This window comes from Lygodium microphyllum, chromosome 4 (assembly GCF_053477565.2).
Source record: "Lygodium microphyllum isolate KBCC chromosome 4, Lygodium_microphyllum_v1.1.10, whole genome shotgun sequence".
Classification (NCBI taxonomy): domain Eukaryota; kingdom Viridiplantae; phylum Streptophyta; class Polypodiopsida; order Schizaeales; family Lygodiaceae; genus Lygodium; species Lygodium microphyllum.
This window is the reverse complement of record NC_141138.1, coordinates 172,448,911-172,476,011: the sequence shown is the minus strand read 5'-3', so window position 1 is coordinate 172,476,011 and position 27,101 is coordinate 172,448,911. Positions and strand designations below refer to the sequence as shown.

The window sequence follows — 27,101 nt, the reverse complement described above, 5'->3', positions numbered from 1 at the left end:
AGCACAAGGTATTGTGCCAAAGGCGTTGCAGAAATCCACAAAGCAGCAGTATATCTGCCTCCCTTGTGCCTTGCTCTCCTCGATGATGGCTTGGAGTGTGAGCAATATGATCAAGTGTGGAGTATCCTTCCTTGAATCCTGCCTGTCCACTTACTTGATGTATGAACAACATGGCTAACAAATGAGTGCTCAAAGAAATGAAATGAAATAATGCACGAAATGAAGAAGAAAGGAAATGAATAGAAAGTATGGGGCCAACTACAATGTAGTTGGAGCAGAGGCAGAGGCTCAATGCAAAGGCAGAAGAGAAACTCTAACAGGTCTTTGTTTCTCTAGTAGTGGGATGAAGGGGAGGCTAACAAAGTGGATGATGATGTGACAAAAAGCAAGGGAGTGTGCCATTCTCACACAAATCACCAACTGAGCAGCCAGCCAGCACTCTGTTGCTCTACTGCATGAGGAATAATGTAAGATGAACTGATGAGCCACGAGGCAAGAGAGGACAGTGAGAACACAGCTGTATCTGGCTGGATGATGGTGTGGCAGGTTGTGTTTGACAAAAGCAGTAGCAGCACCAGTGACAGGATCTCTGGGACAGCAAAGACACAGTGCAGTCGTCAGCAATTGTGGCAGCAGGGCAGGTCTGGATAGTGATTAGGCATTGTCAGAAGCAGGCATTGGAAGTAGACTCTTGTGTTTTGGTCAGCAGCATGGCATTCATAGACATTCAATGCAAAACCAGAAGAGGTTGCCACCAAGGCAGCAGTCAGCAAAACCTCACTCTAAATTTTGTTGCAAGATGAAGAGGATGAATGGCAGATGGTTGGGATGTGTTGAGCAAAAAAAGTAGGACAGAATTATTGTGCATGAATCCCTAATTAGTTCTTAAAACAGCCCCAAAAATCATTTAGTGTTGGATTACAGGATATGAATGGCTTATTTTTTGAACAGTAGGACAAATGCATCAAATCCTCTGTGAATAGAGTTCGTCCTTGTGCATCCCTTCATCCCTGATCATTATCACTCACAACCATCAGCAATCTGCCTCTCCCCCTCACACTGCTGCCCAAACCCCATCTGGAGGGACATTGCCATCAGTGGAGGGCCTTCACTGGCTGCTGCCCACCTTTCCACAAGCTGTTTAGGTGCTCCTCTCAGACAGGCAACCTGATCTACACTGCCACATCTGCATTTCAGCTGCTTGGAGGCTGCCATGCTACCTATGATCTCTGGTTGCGTGCCAGCATTTGTGTTTTTTGTTTTGTAGGCTATAGTCAGTCGGCTATAGTCAGCAGTGTACATCATTTTCAGCTGCGTTTTCTTCTCTGGCAGGCTGCCGAGTCTTGGGATGCTGCTTGGAGTGCTGATGTCATTATTGCCATTATCAGTTTTGTGTGCCATTGTCATCCATAATCATAATTAGGCATTGGTGGACTGCTGTTTCTGCATTTCAGGATCCGTCACTAGTACAACACACTCTTAGAGCTCTTCCCTATGCCTCTGACACCACTTCCAGCTCACCTAATCCTTGATCCTTGAGATACGGAGGTTTGAGGCCCCTTAGTGTTACCACCAGCATACAACATTCATTCTTCATTCATTTTTTGAGATTTGTTCATCTATATTATATTTTGTGTTTGTTGTGCACTTTATCTTGAGAAACCAAGTCATTCAGTATATTTTCCCTCCATTCCTATTTTGGTTTCCATTTACAACCCCAAAAAGGCTTTTTGGGCGCCACCTGAGAAGGCCGAGGCACCACCCAAGAGACTTCAGTGGGCACTAGTGGAGAGAGGTGGGGCACCACTCAAGACACTATGTGCCTATAAATCATCTAGCATCAACCCTCCTCACTTGGCATCATCATTAGGCTTTGTTTGTGGTAGATCCAGGCCATTTACAGTAGGTTACACCCTCTTTATCAGCCCTACATTAGATACTTGCATTTTTGTGTTTTCTTCACTCTTGAAGGGCTGCCTAGCAGTTGCTCGTCTCTAGCCACTTACACGGAGAGATCTTGATCACATATTTTGGTTTTTCTTCTCCAAATAGCTGCCCAGCAGTCGCCTTGACAGCAGCCATCATCTCGGAGATATCTCAACATATCCTTAATCTCTAACAGCTCCTTACGGATGCATTTTACACCCTCTACAGCTGGCAGTCCTTTCCTTAACCCTTCTGCATTTACCTTTAATATCCTATTGCCGAAGGACTCATTTTGCTCCCTTCACAATGTAGATTCCCTATAGGTGTTGCAGCTTGATTCAGATAGGATAGTGTAGTTATCTTCAGAGCTTCAGCTCTGTTGTATCGGCTTGATTCACTTAGCATGATTTAGTGATTCATCATTCATCATCTTCTTCTTTTGTGTTTTTTGAGTTTCTTTTTTCTCTTAGTGTTTGTAAACGCTTTGTATTTCTCCCTAGAAACCCTACTCTCTCTTTGGTTTGCTTTCATAGCAGTCATATTTTGACACTTTGTGACTCCTTATCTTAGCTTGAGCATTTCTTTATAGAGGGTAGTGGTGGAGGTTGATGGTAGTGGAGAGGAGAGATGAATCATGATAATGATGGGAGCTAATGATAACATGGGTAACAAAGCTAGAGTTTAAGGGAGAAAAGTGGTCCATTTTTTGAGCCATGTGTCTTACAAAAACTCCCAATATTTAGTTTTCTTACAATTTAATTGGGATTTTCTTTTTGGGTTGTATGAGAGTCAAATAAATTGACAAGAATTTCTAGGCCTTATTTGTTGCAACTAACACCATCTCTCAGGTTGAAAAATAGATCCTAAGGGGAGAGGAAAGCATTGCTAGCCCATCTTGTTATGTTCTATGTTTTTTGGGGTTAATGTACCCTCATAAAAATGTAGAAATTCTAATGATGGGAATCAAAGTATGAGACCACTCTCAAGGGTGTTGATGATGAAGAAATGTTAACTGATTTATTTATTGCCAAAAATAGTAGTAAAAATGACAATTATTAAAAATAGTAAATGGAGACTAGTAGCTCGAAATAGCAAGAGAGGGACTAAGGTGAAAGCCAAAAAAATAACATATCAGTTTATGTAAGACCCAAGAGTCTCTTTAAATTACATTTCTATTCATATTTTTAGTCCCATGACTTCTCGATAACATTTTTAATAACATTTTTAGAGCCATTTATGGAATAGCTGTAACATGCAAAGAATGTTTATTATAAAATTTGAGCATAGGCTAGCTTCCATGCAAATTGTATAAACTGGCAAGTAAAACGAAAATGTTGAAGAAGTCTTTGTGCATTAAAATATTCTATACAATAAATAGAAGAATCTCGTACATGCATTTTAAAATCCCATGAACAAGCTACAAAGGCCTTATCTAAAGATTGGGTATTGTAAGTTTATGATAGGGACTCAAGCTTGAGAATATGAACCCAAAAGGTTCTACTATGTATATAATGTGTAATGATGAATATAGAGCTCATTCTTGGTTGTGCAAACTCGAAGCTTGAGAATGAGAGAGAGGGTATTGTAAGTTACGATAGGGACTCAAGCTTGAGAATATGAACCCAAAAGGTTCTACTATGTATATAATGTGTGATAATGAATAGAGAGCTCATTCTTGGTTGTGCAAACTCGAAGCTTGAGAATGAGAGAGAGAGCGAGAGAGGAATTGATTGCCTTTTTCTTTCCCTCTTCTCTTTTTCTTTTTCTTTTTCTTCTTCTTCTCTGGAAGAGGTTGGGCAGCAGAGCCCCCTAACTACTAATGCAAATATTTGATGGCTCCAAATTAGGCCACTAGAAGTTGAAGGTAGTAGGTGGCAGCTGTGGACAAGGCACAAGGTTGGTAATGTGGATCCTCCCAAAGTTTGGATGTTTTTCTTATAGGACATAGAAACTTTGGTAAAATTTGACTTTTAGGGCTGTTCTAATGAGCTTATGAAGATGTAATATGTAATGAGCTTATAAAGATGTAATATGTAATTTATCTTTTTAGGCTTAATACCCTCTCCCAAACCCAAAATTAGAACTAGAAAGGGACCCCTTGCCCAAAGTAAACATGTAGCCACCGTGAGAATGTTAGGTGTTGGGATCTCTAGCCTAGTCTGAATCGGTGTATCCCATCAAAAGCAAACCATGACTGTATGCTAGACCATAAGAATAAGTACACTGAACTTCCCTCAACATGCACATGCGAGCAATCCAATATGGCATTTTAGGTGCATTTATTGATTAGTAAAGAAAAACATGTAGCCATTGTTAGAACATTGGGTGTTTGGTTTTCCACTTGAGTTCGAATTAGTGTATCCTAGTAAAAGCAAACCATGACTATATGTTAGACCATAGGAATAAGTATGTCGAATATATTTCAATACTTGCATGCAAGCAATCCAATGTGACATTTTAGGTGCATTGAAATATTGACTAAGTAATGGAAAACATGTAGCCACCATGAGAATGCCGGGTGTTGGAATCTCTAGCCAAGTTTGAATCAATGTACGCTTGCAAAAGCAAATCATGACCATATGTGAGACCATAAGAATAAGTACAGTGAATATATCTCAACACATTGATGTAAGTAATCCAATATAACATTTTAGGTGCATTGAAATATTGATTGAGTAATGAGACAAATTATGTAAGGTTTGGCCTAGTGTGAATCAACCACAAAACTTTTCCCCAATTGACCTATACGTATGCTCATGTCAGACTTCTCCACTAATTGGAGGGCATACTTTTACTATGAGACAAAAAAACTATTCCCAAATCAAACTATCTCCATTCCCAAAAAATAGGACAACCGACCAAGGTTAGTCATCTCGAATGTAGAACAAAGTTGGGCCTTTATATTTGTGATGTAGCAAAGTCCGAGCCTTTGATAAATAAATCATCGACTTATAAAAGAATATAGCTGACACCCTTTGAAGTGGTTTTAACATGTAGGTATGGGTCATAAGGGATAGAATGATAGCCATGAGTTCTAAGGAACTCATCGATTTTATGGAGCTAAGAATGCAGTGCTTGCTTCAGCCCATAAAGGGCTTTCCGCAAACAAAAGATCTTGTTTTTATGGTATGTAGAAGAAAATCTGAGAAGTTACTCCACATGGACTTCCTCTTTCAAATAATTGTTTAGGAAGGTACTTTTGAGATTCATTTGATAGACTGGCCAACCATGGTGAGTGGCTAGTGCAACCAACAAATCAAACGATGTCAACCATGTAGAGGGTACAAAGGTCTCCTTATAATATATGCCTATATTTTTGTTGAAAACCTTGCACTACAAGGCAAGCCTTGTATTTATCCAAAGTTCCATTGGCTTTTAATTTGGTCCTAAAGATCCACTTGGTCTCGATGACTTTCTTGTGGCTCGAATGATCCACCAAGGTCCAAGTCTCATTTTGGTCAATGCTCTCATGCTTCTTTTCCCTGGTCTCTTGCCATTGGGAATGCTTTAGAGCATCCTGCTACCTCTCTGGCTCAAAATGCGTGATATAATCTGTTGTAGAGACAGATGCAAATGATACACTAGATGAAGCTTGGCAAATCTTCTAGGGCTCTCCAAGGTGGAATCTAGTGAAAGGATTCTTGAATCCCACATGGTTTGCTGGTACCAACAAGGTAACGAGTCTCGTGTAGGAGGCCTCGGTGTTGAAGACTCTATAGGTGGGTCAGGAGCAAGTAGTAGACTCGGCTCAGATGGCACTATTTTGGATATGGAAGATAGAGGAGTCGACTCAAAAGCTAGTGTTGTGGTATATACAATATCCCTCTTATAAAAAATGCTCTCTCTTTGGACATTCACCTTGTTTGTTCGAGGATTACAAAAAGGATAGGCTTTTTGCCTAAGAGGAATGGTCTATAAAAATCAAGAGAAGTGCTCGGGGAGTGAGTTGTTCTATCTCATTTCCGGAGTGTATATTGAGGAATGATTGTAATCAAGTAAAGTGTTAACAGGCTTGACCCAAAGGTGTTCAAGAAGCTTTGTTGCAGAAAATTGTAGAGCATGCCATGTTTATCATAGTCTGGTTTCTACACTCTATGACTCCATTTTGAGAGAGGGAGTTGGTAAGAGGTGAGCTAGACAAAGATTCTTGGATAGTTTAGGACATGGAAGGCCCTCAACCATCTCATGGCATGACAACTCATAGAGCGAGGCATAACCAAGGTGTACAAAGCGATAGTGCCAAAGGTGTTCATTATTCATAGGCTTTTGTGTAGTGGCTAAAGCTTGGAAGTGATGGAACTCTGAGTCCTTGGTTGTCGGCTGGGAAAGAAATTGGGCCGGCATATAGAGGCCACTGGGCTGTGTCTCGTTGTGAGCAATCATTAAACTAGTTTGAGAGTCTATGACCTTGATTGTGGTTGCTATAAAGAAAACTTCTCGCCCTAATTGACAAAGTTGTTGAATGAACAAAAGGTTTACCCTTAGTTGGGAGAAATAGTAGACATTGTCCAACAAAGTGAGATCGCAACTCTCGTTAGTATCAAATTCGACGCGATCTAGACCATGGATCTTGACCAAGGAGTTGTTCCCACATCGGACATTCCTTGCTACAAGGGTGTGGGAGACAAAAATGTCTTGGATGGGGGTCATATGATGAGTGGCTCCACTATCCATCATCCAAACCGATAAAGATGTGCTTAGTCGAGTAGAGTGGGTCTCTGCGATCGCCTTGTTAGGAGGTAACTCGTGAAGGTGGACTAAGATCATAGCCTTTGATTTCTCCATGGAGACAAGGTGGGCCTTATATCTTGTAGACTAGTTAGACATGTCCTCTACAGTTGAGAATGATACTGGCTGTGATGGCTGATCAATGGTAGTGTGGGTTTGGCCTTGCCATTGCCCCTAACTTTGGTTTCCACCACCCTGTCTCTCGTTCTGGGGATTACTTGATTTAAGGAGCTGGGGTTCGAGTCTTTTGTTTTGGTTGGGCGCCTCTTGCCTTTGATCGACACTCATCATCAGTATGACTAACCTTTTGACAATGTTGGCAATACCTATTTTTCTTTGGTACATTCTGCTACTCGGATTTAAGAATGATTGGGAGTTCCCTTGTATCTCACTAGCTTGGTTTTGATTTTGATTTTGGTTTTGAGTTTGTTTTTAATTTTGAGTTTTTTTGCCTTGTCCTTGTTATCCCTTGTAAGAAGAAACAAAAAGAGCCCCCTCTATAGAGGAAGCACTATAAAACTGGTCGAACCGCTAAGCATAATGCAGTAGCTAACACTTAAATTCATAAGAATGTAGACATGGTAGGTATACAAAATGGAAGTATTTTCTAGGAAGCTTGTTTAGAAACAATTAACGCAACCATTAGGAGACTTGGGAGCCCTTGTAGTCGAGAATTTGGTGAGAAGTCACTGACACTCAACTAACTTGACTTGAAGGTCATCTCGATCAATGATTTTAAAGTTTTGAAGCTCATGGTTGAGATTTATACTATGGCTCCAATCCCAAGCTACATAACAGTTAGTGAAGTCTTCCCATTGCTCTGATGCTAGGTTAAAGTGGTGTAGTTGTGAGTAAAATTTAGGTAATAGACAACTTGACGATAATAGAGGTATTTCTGGCCTGTCATGAGCGGTAGTCCAATTGAATAAGACATGAGTTTGGTTGGGGTTCCAACCCTTGGACAAGGTTCCACAAGTTTTGAGAGTCAAGGACTCATCGGATTTGACCAAGTGGAATAGTTAGACTTGTTAAAACGAGTCTTATCAATAAAAGCATGCTTGACTGATGAGAATGAAGAACTATGAGGTGTTTGAGGGGTAAGGTCATTAGTAAGGGTAGGGAGGGGGATAGAGTGGGTAGGCAGAAAAAGTTGGAAAGGGACCCATAGGTGCTTGGGGAGGAGGCATGAGGACTCTTAAACCTTGCTCAAATGTCGGCTAAGACACATAGCATAATTGGATGGTCCACTAGGAATTGACATGGAGGCAAGCTATGATATTAACTGGTCCACACATGGGTGAGCAGGGGTAAGGATCCCATGCTGTGAATATCCCAAAGGTGCATGAGCTTTGCCTCCCCAAAGGTGCATGAGCACCACATGCAATGGAAGGTATATGGGTCTTGAAGGTTGTGCCTATGTTGGAATAACACCTTGGTGTGGTGTGTGATGAAGCGTGCGGTGTTTGAAAGGGAAATGTAAATGGTGTGAATGGTAATGGTGATGGAGTAGAAGTGGTTGAGATGGGTGGGTTTTGAAAATGTTGTGTAAATGATGTGGATGCAGATGCATTAAATTGATTTTGTTGATTTAATGATGGAAATTGAAATAAAGATAATGGTGCAGAATACATAGAAGGCAAAACACCATACTTATCTTGGCTTTGACACACAAAATTCAAAGAAGGGAAAGTAGAAGAAGGATTACCAATCTTTTTCTTAGAATTACCTTTTCGTGTATTAACATACAAGAATGGATCTTCAAGAGGACTTTTACAAGGATCAACATGTCGTACTGTAACTTCATCATGATCTTTTCTAAAATGCTACAAAGAGATAAATATAAATTCAAAGAAGGGAAAGTAGAAGAAGGATTACCAATCTTTTTCTTAGAATTACCTTTTCGTGTATTAACATACAAGAATGGATCTTCAAGAGGACTTTTACAAGGATCAACATGTCGTACTGTAACTTCATCATGATCTTTTCTAAAATGCTACAAAGAGATAAATATAAAAGAGGAAGAAGGGACAAAAATTGAAACTTGTGTACCTTGCACTAGAGTAGATGGATGTGTTTGATAGAAAGGGATATACTCTAGATCTCTTTCTCCGAGTGGGGGAGTCCATCCTTGTTGGAGGTCTCAATAACCTTGCAATATCATCAGATTTAGGAAAGAGCCCTTCATTGAGTAGCTGTTGTTGAAAAGCTATCTTTCTATCAAGCTCTTTAACCTTCTTGGCTCTGTGAGCCATGAGCAATTGCAACTACTCATCTGTGATATGATAAGGACGTGTCTCTCCAATGTAGTTACAACTTACAATAATCTCCTGTGTAGCTGTTAGCTTGTCTATTTTAGGGTTGTTAGTTTGTCATCTCTTCGTTCTGAGCTCGTGTTAGATTCTAACAGAGACATGGGAGCTCTGACAGTTTAGTGTGCTGTTGCTGTGTGTTTTGCAAATTTTCCAGTCATTTTGCTGCCCCTTGTCACATTGCCACTGCCACGTCAGCATCTATATTGCCATTCTATCATCTTTGCCATCAGCCTGTGCAGTCGGATCATATTTACTGCAGTTGGCAGTTTTCTGGTAGTAGATTGGCCATATTTTTGGCCCAGATTTCAGGTCGGCTAATTTTTGGGGTCTTTGGCTATATATTGCTGCACCCCACACTTGGTAGATCACATTCTTTTGCATGTTGTAGATGTGCACACTCCGTCTCCAGGCTGCTGCCATTATCATTCTCAGCCTGATTTAGTGCCCTCACTAATGCCCTTGGCTGTGGGCAAGGATTGATTAGTCCACACTATTATGTTCGCATTCATCTTCAGTCTGTGTCATATTTCTTCCTTCTTCCCCCTGTTGTCTCTCTTCTCTTCTCTGTGTTTGTGTTCTTTTGTTGAACACTCTCACGAGTCACATAGTATCATCGCCAAATGAGAGGACACAAAGGTGACTAGAGTTGAGGTAACCATCCCAGACTACTGATGCAGCCCTCTTAATCAGTGTTTTGTGCACAGGCAAGCATCTTTGTGAAGGTGACATCTTATCCCCTCCAGACAAACCATCTACATGGTTTCTATCGCGAACTTGTAGCTAATTTCACTGTTAGAGGGACTGTCTACAGAAAAAGCAGTTTTTTTGGGTATTTTGTAGTCATTGAAGATATCTTATCAGCACTTTGAAGGCTTTGATGATTCAGAGAATGGGCATTCTCATCATTCCTGTAAAAGGCGGTAAGATTATCGTGATGATTCTCGCGAAGACTGCAAAGGACGGAGGTCACCAAGTTCGTTTGTTCGGCAGTCTTCTCCTTCCCCTTCCCTCCATGTTTCTCAAAAGACCCTAGCCCGTACACTTAAGATGCATCCTATGGCGCCCTTAGTGCAGATCGTGGTCGTGTAAGATGGAGTGTATTCTTGACACCTTCAACCTTAGGGAGTTTGTTTCCCATCTTGTATCCTGTGTGGTGAAGGATCCCAAAGTGGGATCAATGATGAATCATGTGTCCATTGAGATCAGCTCAATTCTTGAGCTAAATCTTTTCTTTTTATGAGCTTGATGGATTCTATCCTAGTACATGTTCGAAGATTGAAGATTGCCACGGCGGTATGGAAGAAGCTAGGATCTCTCTACCATTAGAAGATGTTTTGTTCATCACATATCCCTTGAGAAGAAGCTTTAGATGCCCAACATCAATGATTCTCCTTCCATGAAGGATCACATCAACAAATTGGAGGACATGAGAGATAAGCTTGCATCTCTTGGGCAAACTATATCTTTGGGGGACATGGCCATGATTCTTTTGACTTAGTTTCTATCTTTGAAGTTTGATGTATTCTACACTAGTCTTCTGATGTGGAGAACTCAAGATACACTTCTTTGGGAGGACCTTGCCCTGCTAGTTTTGGAGCATGACAAGCAACTCAAATATATAGGTACACCAATGGATCTGGCTCCACGAAGGCTTTTACAGTAGGTTCAAGGGGGAGGAAAGAAGAGGAGGAAGCCTCAAGCTAAGAAATAGGGGGACAAGAAGGATGATTCAAAGGATTCCAAGAAGCATAAGTTCTCCCATTGCAGCATGGGCACTCATTTGGAAGAGTGCTAGCAGAAGTACCCCCATTTGAAGCCCAAGGAGGGATCCAAGGATTCGAATGCTACACCTGCTATAGGTGCTGTGATTCTCTGATCTGGCTGATTTACACTCGATCAGACATCTCTTTTGTGGTGGCTTTGCCGTCTTCTTTCATGAAGACTCCTATTCAGGTTCACTAGAGAGCTACTTTGTGGGTTCTGCACTACTCACAGGGGACTTGATTATATGGGATCATGTATGGAGAGGGGGCCACTCTTTCTAGATGGAGTGACTTTGATTGGGCAGGTGATGTTGATTTGAGATAGTCCACAATAGGTTTTGCTTTCTCCCTTGGTTTGGGAGCTATCTCTTGGAGCATTAAGAAGATGGAGTAACTTTGATTGGGCAGGTGATGTGGATTTGAGACAATCCACAATAGGTTTTACTTTCTCCCTTGGTTGAGGAGCTATCTCTTGGAGCATTAAGAAGAAACCTATTGTGGCACTTTCTTCTGCAAAGGCAGAGTGCCGTGCCCTTTGTTCTTGACTGCTATGGAGACCTTGTGGCTTCGTCGTATGTTGGTGGAGATTGGCTTTCCCAAGATAGGACCCACTCAACTACGCGTGGACAACTAGATACCCTAGCTCTAGCTAAGTACCCCATGTTTCATGCTTGCATGAAACACATCAAGGTTTAGTACCATATTCGAGAGTGGATTGTGGATTCTGAGTTATTGGTGGTTTACAAGCATGAAACACATCAAGGTTTAGTACCATATTCAAGAGCGGATCATGGATTCTGAGTTATCAGTGGTTTACTGTCCGATGGGGGACAATGCAGTGGATCTCTTCACAAAGTCTTTACCCAAGGCTTCCATGCTTTATCACATGAGATTGTTGGGTCTTCAGACACTCCTAGGATCTGAGAGGGGGTGTTAGCTTGTCTATTTGAGGGTTGTTAGTCTGCCATCACGTGGTTGTGGACTCTTGTTAGAGTTTGATGGAGACATGGGAGCTCTAATAGTTTAGTGTACTTTTGCTGTCTGTTTTCGAGTTTTTCTAGTCATTTTGTTGCCCCTATCACATTGCGATCACCACGTAATCATTTTCCAAGTCAACTTGTGTAGTCAGATTGCATTCACTTTAGTCAACAATTTTCTAGTAGTAGATGAGCCATAGTGTTGGCAGAGATTTCTAGTCGGCCAGTTTTGGGGGTCTTTGGGTATATATAGCAGCACCCTACACTTGGCAGATCACATTCTTTTGCAATTGCTGATTTGCTCACTTTGTCTTCAGCATATTCCTTTGTCTCTAGTGCTGTTGCCATCATCATTCTTAGCTTGATTTGGTGCCCTCATTGACTCCTCAGGTTGCTTGGAGGGACTGATCAGTCCACATTTTTTGTATTCAGTATTCATCTTTAGTGCAGTTTTCTTCTTTCTTCGTGCTCTCTCTCTCTTTTTCTTTTTCTTTTTTCCATAATAGCTTTCTTCTTTCTATCTCTATCTTCTCCTCTCTATATTTGTGTTCTTCTTCTATTGCACGCTCGCATAGTAGTAACCTTGCATAGTTGGTTGTTGAGGCCACTTCTGCTTAGTTCTCAACATAGGCTCCTTTCAGGATTGGGTAGGAGTGGAAGTGTTCAACGTTATCTTTCCTCTATATTTTTTCAAAGATGGAGCTTTCTGATCAAGGGCTTAGGTTTCTTTAGTGAGTACCTAGCTCTAATACCATGTAAAGAAATGTGTGTCTACAGAATATAAACACAATTCTATGATAAAAACACAGATTGATAAAGAAACATAGTTAGGGTTAGGGTTAACGCAAAATGAACACAAAAGATGAATGGAATCTAAATAATGAAAAACTACAATACTCAATGCAATGAATACACTATGCAAGGTGATAGTTGACCCCTAAACTATCGTGCCTCGAGGACTAGGGCAAAGAGTATGAGTGAAAGAGTGTGTCATATTCTAACAGATCTTGAAACCTCCAAAGGTGTTAGGTAGTAGATAACACAGCTCAAGAAGGCTGGATCAGTGTGACTGACAGGCAGCAAACATTGGAATTTTGTTTGGAAAAAGAGCAAGCTACAATTGCAGATGTGGCAGCTATAGGGTTGGGCTAGACATCAAAACATGCCAATAGATGGTACTACTTCAATGAAGGAAATGACTTATTAGCAAGGAGGTTTTTTGTGCATTTGAGCAACTAAGAAGGGTGGCATAGTGTGCAAGAGGGAGATTCCCTATACAATAGGACTAGAGGGCAAAGAGTGATGCTCTTGTGGATATGGAGAAGTTGCATAGTATGTGGGTGGCATTCCTAGCAACAAAACACTAGGGTGCAAAGTTGTATGCCTTTGATTGTCCAATGATGGCCCAAAGCCTACATGTATATCAAAGATGATGTGAGCTAGGACCGAATAATCTATGGTAGATCTAAAATTGGTGTCTAGATTGAATGTAGAGGAATCTAGATATGAAGTGAAAGTGAGAGGGAAGGGTGGGTAATGTGAATGTGAATGTGAAACACCAAACTCAATTCAAATGAAACAGAAGATAAAGGATTACCTTGTGAAACATCTTCGATCATATAGTTTTCTTCTATTCCATACTAGTACTGAAGAGGGTCTCCTAGGTGACTTACAATTGGTCCTTGCATAATTGAAGGAGTGGTACAGACATAATCAGACTCAGGGAAAAAAGGATTGTACAAACTTGCCATTGGGCTCAATTGTGAAGGATTTTGAACTTTTTTGTGTTTCTCGAGTGGATAGTCTTTCCTCAACTGAGAGGTGATTAGTCTCATCAAGGGAGTGCTCCAACTGAGATGTACCTTGTGAAGTAATACAAGGGAAAGAGGATTTGGGCCTTTGTGGAGAACAAAGGTTAGTAGATGGATTATTGTCCTCCAAATCAAGTCTATAATGCCTCAATAGAGTCTCCATTGTAGGAGTGGCTTGAGAAAACATCAAAGGATTTGAAGATGGAGTGTTTTGAGCCATTGTGAATGAGCAATCCATGATAGCCTCAAGTAACTCTTTACAAGAAAACAATGAGTGTACAACCATGATTGGAACACATAGAACTCAAATATAAATGGGAAAATGCAAAAACACAAACAAAGAAGAAAGAGAACATTGAAGTGAATGAATGAATTTTGTAAATGAAGGAAAGAGTGTACAAGATGCTCAAAGGGGGAGTTGTCTAAATAGCCAAAGACTCTTGGGAGCCGGTTGAGGGAGTAGTTGGAGAGTGACGTCCTTGGAGATGGATCTCGAGTCTTGTGACCATGTATATTAGAGCTGAGATGATGCTGAAAGTGGAAGAGCAACAGGCTGGAAACCAAAATGCAGCTGTATTCGGGGCCGGAATTGGTAAAGGTAGCAATGTAACCACCCGAGGATGAAATCAGCTAGTCATTGGCAGCAGTAGGAGGTTGGAAAACATTTGTAGAAGGTGAAGCTGATGTATATTGGGCCTGCACTACACGTAACACAAGTTGAGACATGCTCTAGAGGAGGCTGGACAGTGAAGCGGCCTGATTGAACTGTAAACACAAATTTTTGATGACTCTAGATTAGGTAACCAGCAGGTGGAGACAGTAGGCGGCATTATTGGACAAGGCACCATGGGCTGGCAATGACATTGCAATAGTTGCTATGGGCTGGACCGCTAGTGGCTGATAGCTGAAAACCTTCAAACAAGGGATGAACTGAGTGGCCAGGCAACCTTCTATTTATAGATGTGGATCCTCCCAAGGTTTTTGGGCATTTGCTAATGGGATATAAAAACTTTGATAAGATTTGAGTTTTGGGGCTGTTTTAATGAGCTAAAGAAGATTCAATGTATAACTCATCCTTTTTGGCTTAACAATACCACCTATCAAAACCTCTTGGCAAAGAATTTACCTTGGTAGAGGATCTTGGATTTCCACAATTGAAGCAATCTATCCTACCACTTAGCTGTACTATCAAACTTCATTCGCTTTTTTGGTTACCCATCAACATTTTGTTATATACCTCATTAGCAAAATGTTTTAAGACCTCTCTCTCTATGGTTTGGTGTAAATGATATACAAATGAATGCACTCTCCCTTTATACTACAATAGGGAGGTCACTTCCATTGATCTCAAAGCCTTAGAGATCTAGACAACCTAAATTGAGTAGATATCATCAGGTTACACATTTGGAAAATGTGGATCACACACATCAATCTAGCCATAGGAACAGGGATAGCTTTGCATCGAGACCGTTTTCTCCATCTCATAAATGACGGGTCTATCATGTGCCTAAAGTATAAGGATGCACATTTAGCATATGGTTTGAGATTTACAATTGGTCCACTAGTTATTTGTGGAGATGGCCGGATTTGGAGTAGAAGTAGCAATCTAAGTAGACATGGATTATAGCATGCTAGGTATGCCATCTAGAGATGAAGGTAGAGGGGCACTACACTTGCAAAGACCCAACTTATTATGAGATTTGAGCTACATTTCACTACCTCTATTGAGATGGTTTTGGCCCACTCTCTTGGATTGTGGGATTTCTTGATCAGAGATGTCTAAAGCTCTTTCTTTCAAAGCTTTGCAGAGATAGAGAGTCCTTGTTGAGATGGCCAGTAATGCCATCAACAGATAGCTCCAAGAGAGCTAGTATCCACTTCTTTAGAACTCTGGCCGCATAGGCCTCATTAGACTTCCTCTTCTTGGATGTGATAGTTCCAAGAGAGCTACTATCCACTTCTTTAGAACTCTGGCTGCACAGGCCTCATTAGACTTTCTCAACTTGGATGTGAGAGCTTGTTGGAAGGGGGGGTGATACTAGGTTGAGAGAAACCAAAAAAATGCACACACTCCCAATACACACAAAAGAAAACAACCATGCATTTGTGTGTATTATCACAGATAGATTGGATGCATGATTATGAAAGGATATTGATATTCAGGATTATGATCCAGGTGAATGCTTTCATGAGGTTGACTTATGTAAGAAGATGAAGTGGACTTTTGCTCTTGGTGGTATCCATATCTTTCCATGCATGATATATAGGTTGTATGGACCAAGAGAAAGCATGTGGTTTGCCAATCCCATAGCTAGGCCCTAGATGGGAAGTGTCCTACGACTTGACCAAGGATTGTTGTTTCTTTTAGTTCCAAGTCTGTGGCATGGACGGCTAAGAGCTGTTCCTCAGAGAGGACGATGCGCAAGGTGTTTGATTGGGGGGCACTCGTCGCAGAATGCACCGGCGTCTGACCAGAGGTTTTCATTGTGCGTCCTTGCTGAGAACCTACCAATCAAGCTGCTGTGCTATTGGGGGGGGGGGGGGGGGGGTGATGCTGCTGCAGACGGAGGGAGCAACCGGGGGGGCGGGGGGGTGGTCGAAGGAGATTGAGGGGGAGCTTGAAAGCGAGAAAAGGTCGTGTGGTAGGTGGGGGGTGGTGGCGAGGAGGGGGCAGACTTTCAGGTTTTCCGAGCGGGGGAGGGGGGGCGCAGTTCGCCACGGGGATGACAGGTGGAGGCCTGGAGCAGCACAGGGGGCCCTGCAGAACGGGGACACAGGGGCGAGGGAATGAAGGGAGCTGCAAGAGTGTGGAATGATGGAGAGTGGCATGTGGTTGAGGTTGCAACTCATTTATTGATGTGTTGCAAGGAACTTTTAGTTAGGCTTCAATTGTGTCACCCATGCTTGATGCACTTCAAGATTGCCCATATCCTGCTAGAGAGTAGTGTCTGAGCCCTCACTTCCTTCATAGTTTTCTGGAGTTCTCAACACCTTCTAATTTTTGTCCTTCCCATCTCCTTGGGTTGCTAGATTTATTTGTAGCGTCTGTAATATGGCTATATTTGTAAGCATCTAATACTTACCATGATGTTTTGTCTACCGAGTATTGACATTAGCCCATTTTTTGATTTCAGGATTCTCTCTGTCCATACTTAAGGTGGATGATTTGATTTTACCAAGGCTGGATTCACCAACCAAGGCACCTGCCTGGCCTGTTGGAGTTGATGGTGATGCTAACTTTCTCATATATCTGTACTTGTGATAATTGGTTAAAAGCTTTTGGCTGTCTGGAAAAGACCAATTTAACTTTTTCAAGCGTGCACTGACAGGACCTCGCCCACAGACAACAATTCCTGTTCCTCTGCCAGTTGCCCCATCTACATACAACGTGGTACTAGCTAAATTTCTTTTTTATTTTCACGCTTAAATTGGAGCGTTGGCTGCTGGGAGGATCATATGTCCCTCAGTGCGACTTTGCAATTTCATCACAAGTCGTCGTATCCAAAACATTGCAACAATTGCCAAGTTTCTGCACATATTTGCTCTTTTCCTCTTCTGGTTAGGGTAGTAGTTGTGTATCAAAATGTTATCTATCAGAATCTTACACATGCACAAGTTGTGGTGAAGCTACTATGTGGCATAATAGAAAGCTCATTTAATTTGAGAGCTGTTCTTCATTGCAGATACCTTGTCGTCCAGAGAAACTGACTGCATTAGGTCATACTTTGGAAGTGGCTATTCATGCTGGAGCAGAGGCTATTCTGCAAATAAAAGACTTACTGAATGATTGGGACAGTAAAGTTGGTGATGGGGACTGTGGAACAACGGTAGGACACCATAAATCTTGTATGCAACAGGAAACATGTTCTTCACAGGTTTTAATATGCAGTCTTATTTGCAGATGTCCAAAGGTGCCAGTGCAATACTTGAAGATCTAAAACACCAGTAAGTTGCTTTTCACTCATTTGAAAGAGAGTGATAGAGGGAGGAATGATGTTGTCAAAATTATTCTAAAAGATCAATTTAAGGTCTATGAGGTGACATGGAAGAGATTGTGACATGAATGTAATGTCCCATAGCACATGGAAGAAAAAGTCTTAACTGTTTGGAAGATATAAGCAGGTTCTTGAATGCTGAAATATTCATTGCTGATTGAAAATGGATCCTTTTTGCAGTTATCCTCTGAATGATGCTGCGGAAACTGTAAATGAAATAGGTCTTTCCATTCGGCGAGTCATGGGTGGTACAAGTGGGGTAATGTGAGTACTTTTGAGATGTAGTCTTTTCTGCTTTCATTAACAGGTGCATCGGTTATACCAGTGAAATTATTTCCCATCTGAGACAGAAAGTTGGGGTAAGGTGGGAGAAGAATCAAGAAGTGAACAGTCTTGATTATTAAGTATACATGGTGGCCAAGCAAGATAAGAGTGTCAACACATAGGCCTTTGGGGAACTCTTTTGTCGTAATCCTCAAAAGCCAAGTTTCATGTGTTTAGCTGGATGGCTTGGGCAGCTCCAAAGGGTGTGATTGTCCAAGGTTGACCATGTGGACCATTAGTGGTGTTCTGTTTAATAGACACCAGAATTTCGGATGGTACAAGATAGTGGATTCTCATTAGAGCATGAGTTGACATCATTGCACGCAATAATTATTCTACTATTTGAGGTTTCCTGAACATGAACACCCTTGCAGTTGAGTTTTAGGGGCACCTAGTATGAACACCAGACAAGCATGCATGCATTATATTTGTCCAGCCAATGTTTACTGAAAAGGACTAAGTGCTAGATATGCTATTGTAGATATGTCCATTATTTTATATCTACTATTTTATTATGCAGGCCTGAAATTAGGGTATAGGGTTTATTTAAAATAACTGTGTCAGATTGAGAGAGCTTTAAAGCAGTGGAAGCCCACAATGCCCACAGAATCAATGAGAGACAATCCCAGGCACCAATACCATGTTGATATGAAACCACAGAAACAAGGTGAGAAAAGAGAAACATGTGAAAAGAACGATAGGAAAAAAGATAAAAATGAGGAAAAGCCAAGGAAAATTTTAGAAAATGAACAAGGACTGAAAGAAAACGTGAAAGTAAAGATGCTGTAGCATCTAACAACCATAAATACCCTAAGACATTGGTACAACATTCACTGACAAGTGGATTCAAGATGACTCATATTGTGGAATTGGTATTAACTGCTGTGCATAGCTCTAGGCTAAGTTTAACTGCTTGAGGGTATTAGACATACTTTTAAAGAAGCTATATCCAACCTAGATTGGACCAAAGACCATTGCATCAGTGCTAATCCACATTGCAGTAGGTGTTGGTTGGTGGCATATATGTTTGCCTAGTCTTTCATGGTTGGGCCTAGTGAAAAATGTGCTAATCTTAGTGAATGTGTTAAAGTCATCAGTCCTTAATGCTTGAAAATCATCACAAGAGCTTGATAATTCTTTGTGGCAACAAAGAGATGAGCAATGAAGAGAGTAGATTTGTCCCTTCCCCAAATACAAGCTCAAGTTGGCATTCAAGCAAACATCAATTGACATCTAATGGCCATAGTACAACGTTATTCACATGCTACAATCTTAAGAAAAGGCAAAAAGGTGCTTCTAGGATGTAGTGCCTTGTATCTCCCTTGAGTTTAATAAGGTACACTTAAGAGATGAGGATAGATTGTAGTTGCTTGTGTTTTCCTATAATAAAGTGGCTTTCACATGACATGAGATAGCTAGGCTTTGAGGACTAACATTAGTCATTTCATAGATTGCACTGTCTTGAATCCTCGCCATGAGCATTAGAGTTGTTAATTGGATGGTGGGATGTGTCATGAGGACATGTATTTTTGAAACCTCACTTAACATGCGGATTAATTTTTAATCACATGGTTAGGTAAATGTTGCACATGTTAGGTGTAATTGGGATTATTAGAGTAAATTTACGAGCCTAAGACCTGAAAAATTCATAGGATGTTGAAGGCAAAAGTTGCTATAAGTTATGTTGCACAGGCACGTGGTGGTATCCGATGGCAATTGGTTGTTGGCCTAGGTCATTCATTTAACCATAAATGCCAATTGGTGATACTAGAGAAGTGGCATTTAATGGTACCTAATATCAATTTGATGGTCAAAGATGGCTCAAAGATACTCGAGAATAGAAATTACCTAGCAAATTTAATTATTGGCCAGCAAGATTATTTTTTTGGGCATCAAAATAATTATTAGATTAATTTTCAGTATTTAAAGATTGAAAATTAATATTTAATAGGCTAGATAATGTTGAAAATGGGATTAGAAGGCTGTCACTTGGCGAAACTTGCCCATGCAAGTGGGAAAAACGTTTTTAGGACTGATGAAGTCTATTCTAGCCATTGTGAGAGAGAAGGAGGCTGTTAGAGGGCAAGAAGAGGCCGCCGATGTGATTTGCAACCACTAGGGATCATTTCTATAGCATGTGACAACAGTTTGGAGCCCTCTAGGAGTAGGTGACAGCAACCCAAGGTTTTTTTGGTGCAGATGACAACCTACAAGAGGGGGCAACAGTTTTTCTAGTGGTTCTAAGTTGTAGATGATAGCTTCCATGGCTGTTTGAGCAGGGCAGCAGCAGTTTTTAGTGTTTCTCACGATGAAACTCTGAAATTTCTCTCTACACAGCATTCTCTTTCATCTCCCAGCCTTTGTATAGCCTTGCTCCGAAGATTACAACATTGAGAACACCAAAGGTTGAGAGATTTCAGATTTCTTTGCTGTAAACCCTAATCTACAATAGAAATTAGAATTTTGCAGTAGCCTCGGGAAGTGTGCCAAAAATTGAAAGCTCCAAGACTTGGATTCAACATGGCTAAAGCTATTTTCAGTCAAATTGAAGTGGACGGACCGGCAAATCAATGAATTCGAGGCATTTTCCATCTCCATCAAAGTAGGTGAAGGCCGATTGACTACTCGAATCAAGGGGCAAATTAAATTGGAGACTTACTAGTCATTTTGGATAATAAGGGGAGTTGGAATACTGAAAGGGATTGGGAAAATCCCATTGTACATGAACTTATTTTTCAATTAAGTTAAAGAAATACCGAAAGGGGCGCCGGTTTTGGGACCAATATGATGTCGATTATCCAAGATTGTGAGTTAATTTATATTTCTTAGTTTTATAATAAATGTTGCTGCTCTAACTAAGTTGAAATTAGGGAATTACCACCTATCCACAGAAGGAAGGTTGGTTTTAGGCTGAAGCTTTAAAAAAACCTTCAAGGATTCCTTGAGACTTCAAGATTTTGCTGAATCCATTTCATTTTGATTCTAATTTTTTCATTCCTTATTTGCAACAACTCTCTAGTTACTAAAACTCCTTACAACTCCAAAAATTTGCCATCTTGTGAGAGAGCAAAATGATGCTAGGTGGAAACAAGTTTATTGGTAAGAAACTAACTCAAATAGGGAATTGTATATCATTAGAAGATGGCCCTCATGGATTCCTTACGCACAGTGAATGTGATTACAAATGTGGCAAATTGGGCACCTTGAGAAGCACATGATGACAGTCTAGACTTATCCATGGTAGTTGCCTCTATCTTGCATCTAGGAATGTGGGCAATGAGCTTTCTTGAACTATATGACTCTATCTAAGATCACCCTCTTGGGGTGGGTACATGTAACCAAGTTTGAAGGAGGAAGTGTAGTTGATGGTAGTCCCATGGGAGGAAAAGTCTATAAGGGCTCTTTGTGTGGGTCCCTCATGTCAGAGCCATAGTACAATGTACTTGAAATGCCGTTTCAAGCAAGTTGAAATCGTATGTCCATTACATATAGAAATGAGAAGGCAAAAAAGACATTTTGGGCAACCCTTTTTTCCGCGACTTGCTGTAAAATCCGATCTCTTCAAAGAGTTTTGATTGCTTGTGTTGCATTTTCCTAGAGCTATGTTTCTATGACCTTCCCCTCCCCCGATTGTTTTTCTAGCTCTCTCTCCTTCTCATCTTCCTTTCTCATGTCTTCTTCTTCATTTTCTTTTTTTTTTTCCTATTCCTTTCCTTCTCTTATTCTTCTTCTTTGCCAACCTTAAAGTTTCAATCTATTGACTTCAAAAATAGATCCATCGAAATACAATATCATGGCATTGAATCCGTTTTGGAGGCTTATCACTCAAATGTTTGAATATGAAGGCTTAAGTGGATCAAAGAAATGGAGACACGATTATTTTGGTTTGGATAAGTCATGTAGTTTAACCCGTATGAAAGACCATTTGACATGCATATCCAACAAGAATACAAGACCTTGTGCAAATATACTAGTGGATGTAAAGGCAAGCCTTGATCTCTAATGTTGAAAGCGATTGGAGCTTGAGTTACATGACAAAAAAGCTTCATTGAGATATAGATGTGGATTTTCTATAGTAGGCAGTGGGAAGTAGGAGAAGAGTAGGGACTCAATGGCTCGAGAAACACTTTCTTCATGGTACAGGAGGGTGGTAGATTAGCCTTGGATATAGAGTAGTAGGGTACAACTTGACCTTGGAGGAGGATCCATGTCATTGAGTTGAAGTAGAAGTTATGGAAGCTAGACTTGCAGCTTGCTTGTGAATGTAGGAGGGTTGAGCTTGGATTTTCAATTCAATTTTGAAGATCCATTTAATCCTAATAATCTTCTTGTGGCACAAATGATCCATTGAAATCCAAGTTCCATTTTGGTTATTGCTCTGAATCTCCTTTTCCATGGCCTCTTGCCATTGGGGATGCTTTAGTGCCTGTTGCCAACCGATCAGCTTAGAGTGCACTATGTAATATGTCATGAAGATAGACATAGATAAAGCAGTAAATGCTAGCTTACAAGATCTTCGAGGGCCCTTTGGGACTATATCTAGTGGAAGGATCCTAGAATCCCGCATGGTCTTTTGATACTAGTGAAGTAATGAGTCAATGGGAGGGGGCTTGGGAGTCGAAGACTCTGTAGGTTGGTTAGGAGCAAGGATAAGATGAGGCTTAGATGACACTATCTTAGAAAGTGTAGGCTAAGGGATAAGCTCAAAGGTTAAGGTTAGTATAGAAGGTTGCATGAAGTCCCTCTTGTCAAATGCAACGTCTCTTCTTTGAAGGATATAGTTTGTTTTAGGATCGAATAGGTGATATACCTTGGCTTTAGAAGTGTAGCCTTAAAAAAATCAAGAGCTTTGCTTTGTGCATGAGCTTATCCATCTTGTTATCATGAGGAGTATGCGTGTATACACGACTCCAAAGGACTTGAAAATGAGAAATAGAAGGATGAATGTCCTATAATACCTTGAAGGGGATCTTATGAGAGACTGCCACAATGGGGCACCGGTTGAGGAGGTACATCAAAGTATAATAGTCTCAAACTAGAGGTACTCAAGGAGCTTTGTTGCGAACAACATAGATTGGGCCTTGTTCATGACAACCTTGTTTCTACGCTCTACAACTATGTTTTGAGAGAAGAGTTTGTAGAGGGGAGTTGGGGCTATATGACTTGCTCCTATAGGAACTTGAAAAAATCATGGGAGTTGACTGTTGAACTCATCACCATTATCACTCTTCATTGCCCCAACACCATAGTAACATGGAACGGGGAACGAGAAGGGGGACGGGGACAGGGACGGGGTCAGGGTCGGGGTCGGGGACGGCTAAAAGCAAGGAACGGGATAGGGGGTGGGACACGAGAGGGAATGACATACATAAATAGCTTTTGAAAATGTATGCATATGACGTGGTGGATGGATGCGTGGGCATAGTAATAGGGTATGCCCATTTTGTAGCTTCCCGTCCCTGTCCCATCCCCATGTTAGAGCCCCCTCTAATGGTAACAAGGGATGGGAATTTATTATTCTTGTTGCCATGGGCCTATCCCTATTCCCATCCCTATCCCCAAAACCAGTCCCATGTTACAATGTGTGTGGGTGAATGTATACTACCAAAGAACATGCAAAAAAACCACCCCCTAAAAGACACCCACTTCAAAAAAAAAAAGAAGTCCCCTAATTGGGGACATAGGAGATGGGATAGGGGACGGCCGGGATGGGGGGACGGCTGTTGAGGACGGGACAGGGGACATCCCCATTCGGCCCATCCATTCGGGACGGCGTTCCCGCGTTTCAGTGCCTCGGGACGGCCATTCCCTATTACTATGCCCAACACTGATACCCATTTGATTTTGTGCTAACTGCATTCTTTCTTTACCTTCTGAGAAGTGAAACGACGACCCCATCTATAGGTGTAAGTGGAGCTTTCTTATGGAATTGGTCAAGGAACCTTGCATAAGGCAATAGTTGGCACTCAAACTTATATGCATGATTAGTTGCGAGATCACTTCTTGTACAAAATTGAAGTACTTGTGGGGTAATTTGTTAGGAACAATGTGACTTGGTCATCAAAGGACTTGGAAAGTCCAACAATGGCAAACACAATTAGTAAACCTTAAGGTGATCTTGATATGTGATTTTGAACTCTTGAAGATCATGGTCGATATTGATACAAGGGGTCCCATCCCAAGCCACATAGTGGTGAGTCAAGTGTTTCCATTGCTTAGATGCTAGGTCAAAAAGTTGAAGTAGTGAGTGAAATTCAAGCAAGGCACCTTGCGTAAACTCAACAATGGCAAAAGCATTCCTTGCTTTCTAAGAGTGAGTTCGATCAGTGAATGCATTCTAATTTCTTGGCAGAGGTTAGTGTGGAGTGTGAACTTTGAGGTGTGATATAAGATGTATACCGAGGGTAGGTAGGAATAGAGTCCAGTATAATACCATATGGTACTGAAGGAGGCGGCATTGAAACCGGTGGCCTTTGCCCAACTATAGGATGATGCACTAGAACATAAGTTGATGGTCCACTAGCTATAGACATGTGTGCAATCTGTGGTACAATAAGTTTTACCTGACTTTTTCTTGTGATCACCTCTTGATCTTGACAATTTACCCCAGTATCTTGCAATACCAAAGAAGCACCACAAGAAGGACTAGCAAATGAAACTTGTTCACTTTTGGTCGATTGATTGAGATGGAATTGGATTGAAGAATGGTACACATTTAGTGTGGTTCTCCAATTGGGAGATTTGCACTAATATGAGGCTCCAACGATCTTGCAAGATCCTTTGGTTTGTAGGCTTGGTCTATGGGCTTATGTGCCCCAGGTGTTGTATGTGGTGGATTAGGAGCATTCAGGCCTTCTCCAAGGGTTTGTCTGATTCAATGCATAAGAATCATCTCATATTCTCTAGGAGTGATCTCATACATTTTGGATTGAGCATACCAATCTATTAAATCTTTTTGTATCATAGCCTCTGCAAGACCATTGAGAGTACCACTCCCATTTAGCTCTCCACATAGGTTGTGATGGAGATTACTTTGGTGATGAAGGCATTGTTCATGTTGCATTCTTACTTCTCTTTGATATTAAGATTTTAGATCTAGACTTAGGCATCTTTAGAGTGAACGTAGCTATGATATCATGTAAAGGAATACTCCAACAAAAATGATAAAACTCAAAAGTTTACAGCAGTAACACAATGAAGGTAGTAGAACTCAAAGGTGAAGAGAATTCGGAGTTATGAAAATGAATGATCAAAGAGAGTACGCTAATCTGAGTACAATGACCATCAAACCTCCGTGTTTTGGGTGGACTAGTGCATAGAGGAGCTGGAAGAAGACTCTCAAACAGCCTTGAGAGTCTGTCAGACCTTGAATGGATTCTGAAACACAGCACGCAGTCTCTGAAACTGATCAGCTGTTGTAAATGTAGAGTAGAATGTCTAGAACAGGTGATCTATGCAAGAGATGGCATGGTGGCTTGTTGGCTGAGTAAAACACTGGCGGGCTGACCCAAAATGCAGGCTGCCAGCAAAAGAGCAGCTGCTCCAAGCTGGATGACAGCTCTAGATGATGCAAAAGGGCTGTGCTCAAAGATGTGGACATGTGATCAGTGAATGCAGGCCATAGGGCAGGGCTGATTAGGTTGTTAGGCTTGAGATGGGCTGGACAGTACATCACGAGCTGAGATATCCATTGAAATTTGAGAGGGGTGTGGACAAATAGTGGAAATCAGGCACCAGATGATGGAGGATAAAATAATGATTAGGGATGCAAATGGACATGTAGCCAATCTATTTATACATGAGGAACCGACCACAGTTTGTGGGTTTGCTTATGGGACAAACTTTGTAGCATTTGAAGTTTTGAGGCTGTTTAAAATGAGCCAATTAAGCCAATGGGGTTGTAGCATAGTGGTTTGAGTGTGGATTGAGTATTGTGGGTGCATGAGTTCAAACCTTGGGTTTCGCTTGCTGACGGCACATGTCTATTCACTTCCAAAATGAGCCAATTAAGGTATTAATGTCAATGCACCTTTGTTAAGCTTTGGAGGAACTTGAATATGGATGCCTTAAGAAAGGCAATGGGTAGCAATAAGGAGTGTGGATAGATTACTCACACAATTGTGACAAGCTAGTTGGCCTCTTTGGCACTTTCCTCCCCTTCACCTGCTGAGATAGATGACCCAGTTTGTAGGGGATTATAATCCCAGCAAAAATGACAAAGTTGTAGAGAGGATGGTTCTTGGTCTATGTTTAGTGTTACAGAGGTGTCCAAACTTTGAAGGGTAGATGATGAATAGATGTAGTGCCTAGGTGTCTATGGGCTTGGAAGGGTGAGTAGGACCCAAAGAGTGGTAGTGATGGCTGGGATTTGGAGTAATGATCTTCCATTTGTTTCTTTCACTTCTCAGCTAGAATTCCTGACTAGCTGTTGGGTTCAGTGGGAGTAGGATCAATGGTAGTAGGACCAAAGATTGGCAATGGTGGCTGGGGTTCGGAGGCAATGGCCCCTGCATTCCTTTCTTTCACTTCTAAGCCAGAATTCCTGACTAGCTATTGGGTTCACTGTCAGCAGGATCAATGCAAGAAGTGCACAATAGGCTCACACAGGGAGGAGATCCATCTTGATGGGAGGTTCCAAATAGATTTTTCCAGAGAAGCTGGTGACCTTGCGAGATTTGTTATTTTTTCTTATACTTTTTTAGCTTTCAGATCAGCCATGATGAATGTGTGATGTAGGAGAACCAGCACTGTTGTCTCAAAATGAATGTGAACAGGCTGATTAGCAATCTCTTTTTTTTTCCGAGAGAAGTAAAAATTCTATTAACACACCTCAGAACAAAGTGTCCCAAGGCTAAAAAAACTAGCACAAAGCAACATTGTAAGGGACTTCCATATCAAGAATCATATAACAAGGTAAAGTCTATTACAAAGCTTGAGTGAATAGCTAATTGGGAGGTCTATAGTGCCAAACCATGTGGGTTTGGAAGAGGAAAATCGTGAGAAAAGCATCTCTCCTCTTCCTCATAGTCTTCGAGCTGCCCTGTATTCTCTCCTATCCCCACGAAGAGGATGCATAGTCTCTATCCAGATCCTAGAGAGTCTCTGTGGTAGGTATGTCCAAAAATCCAATAGCTTGGCTACATTTGGCTATCCATATGTACCAAGCAATAATGCTAGCTATGAGCTCCCATTTGTGACAATGCCCCTGAGTCTATACTATCTATGAGAAATCTGGCATGAAAGTCTTGCTCACGAGCTTCCTCGA

The 27,101-nt window shown here is 41.2% G+C and overlaps 1 protein-coding gene across 1 annotated transcript in view; it reads left to right on the top strand.

The window, feature by feature from the left end:
* LOC148037913 (putative 3,4-dihydroxy-2-butanone kinase) overlaps nucleotides 1-27,101 on the top strand; it is a 56,995-nt gene that overhangs the window by 15,845 nt on the left and 14,049 nt on the right. The window contains exons 12-16 of the mRNA XM_087676921.1: nucleotides 16,652-16,744; nucleotides 16,847-16,908; nucleotides 17,201-17,344; nucleotides 17,419-17,462; nucleotides 17,693-17,776. Coding sequence (XP_087533047.1) covers nucleotides 16,652-16,744; nucleotides 16,847-16,908; nucleotides 17,201-17,344; nucleotides 17,419-17,462; nucleotides 17,693-17,776 — 427 coding nt within the window. The remainder of the gene's footprint in view (nucleotides 1-16,651; nucleotides 16,745-16,846; nucleotides 16,909-17,200; nucleotides 17,345-17,418; nucleotides 17,463-17,692; nucleotides 17,777-27,101) is intronic.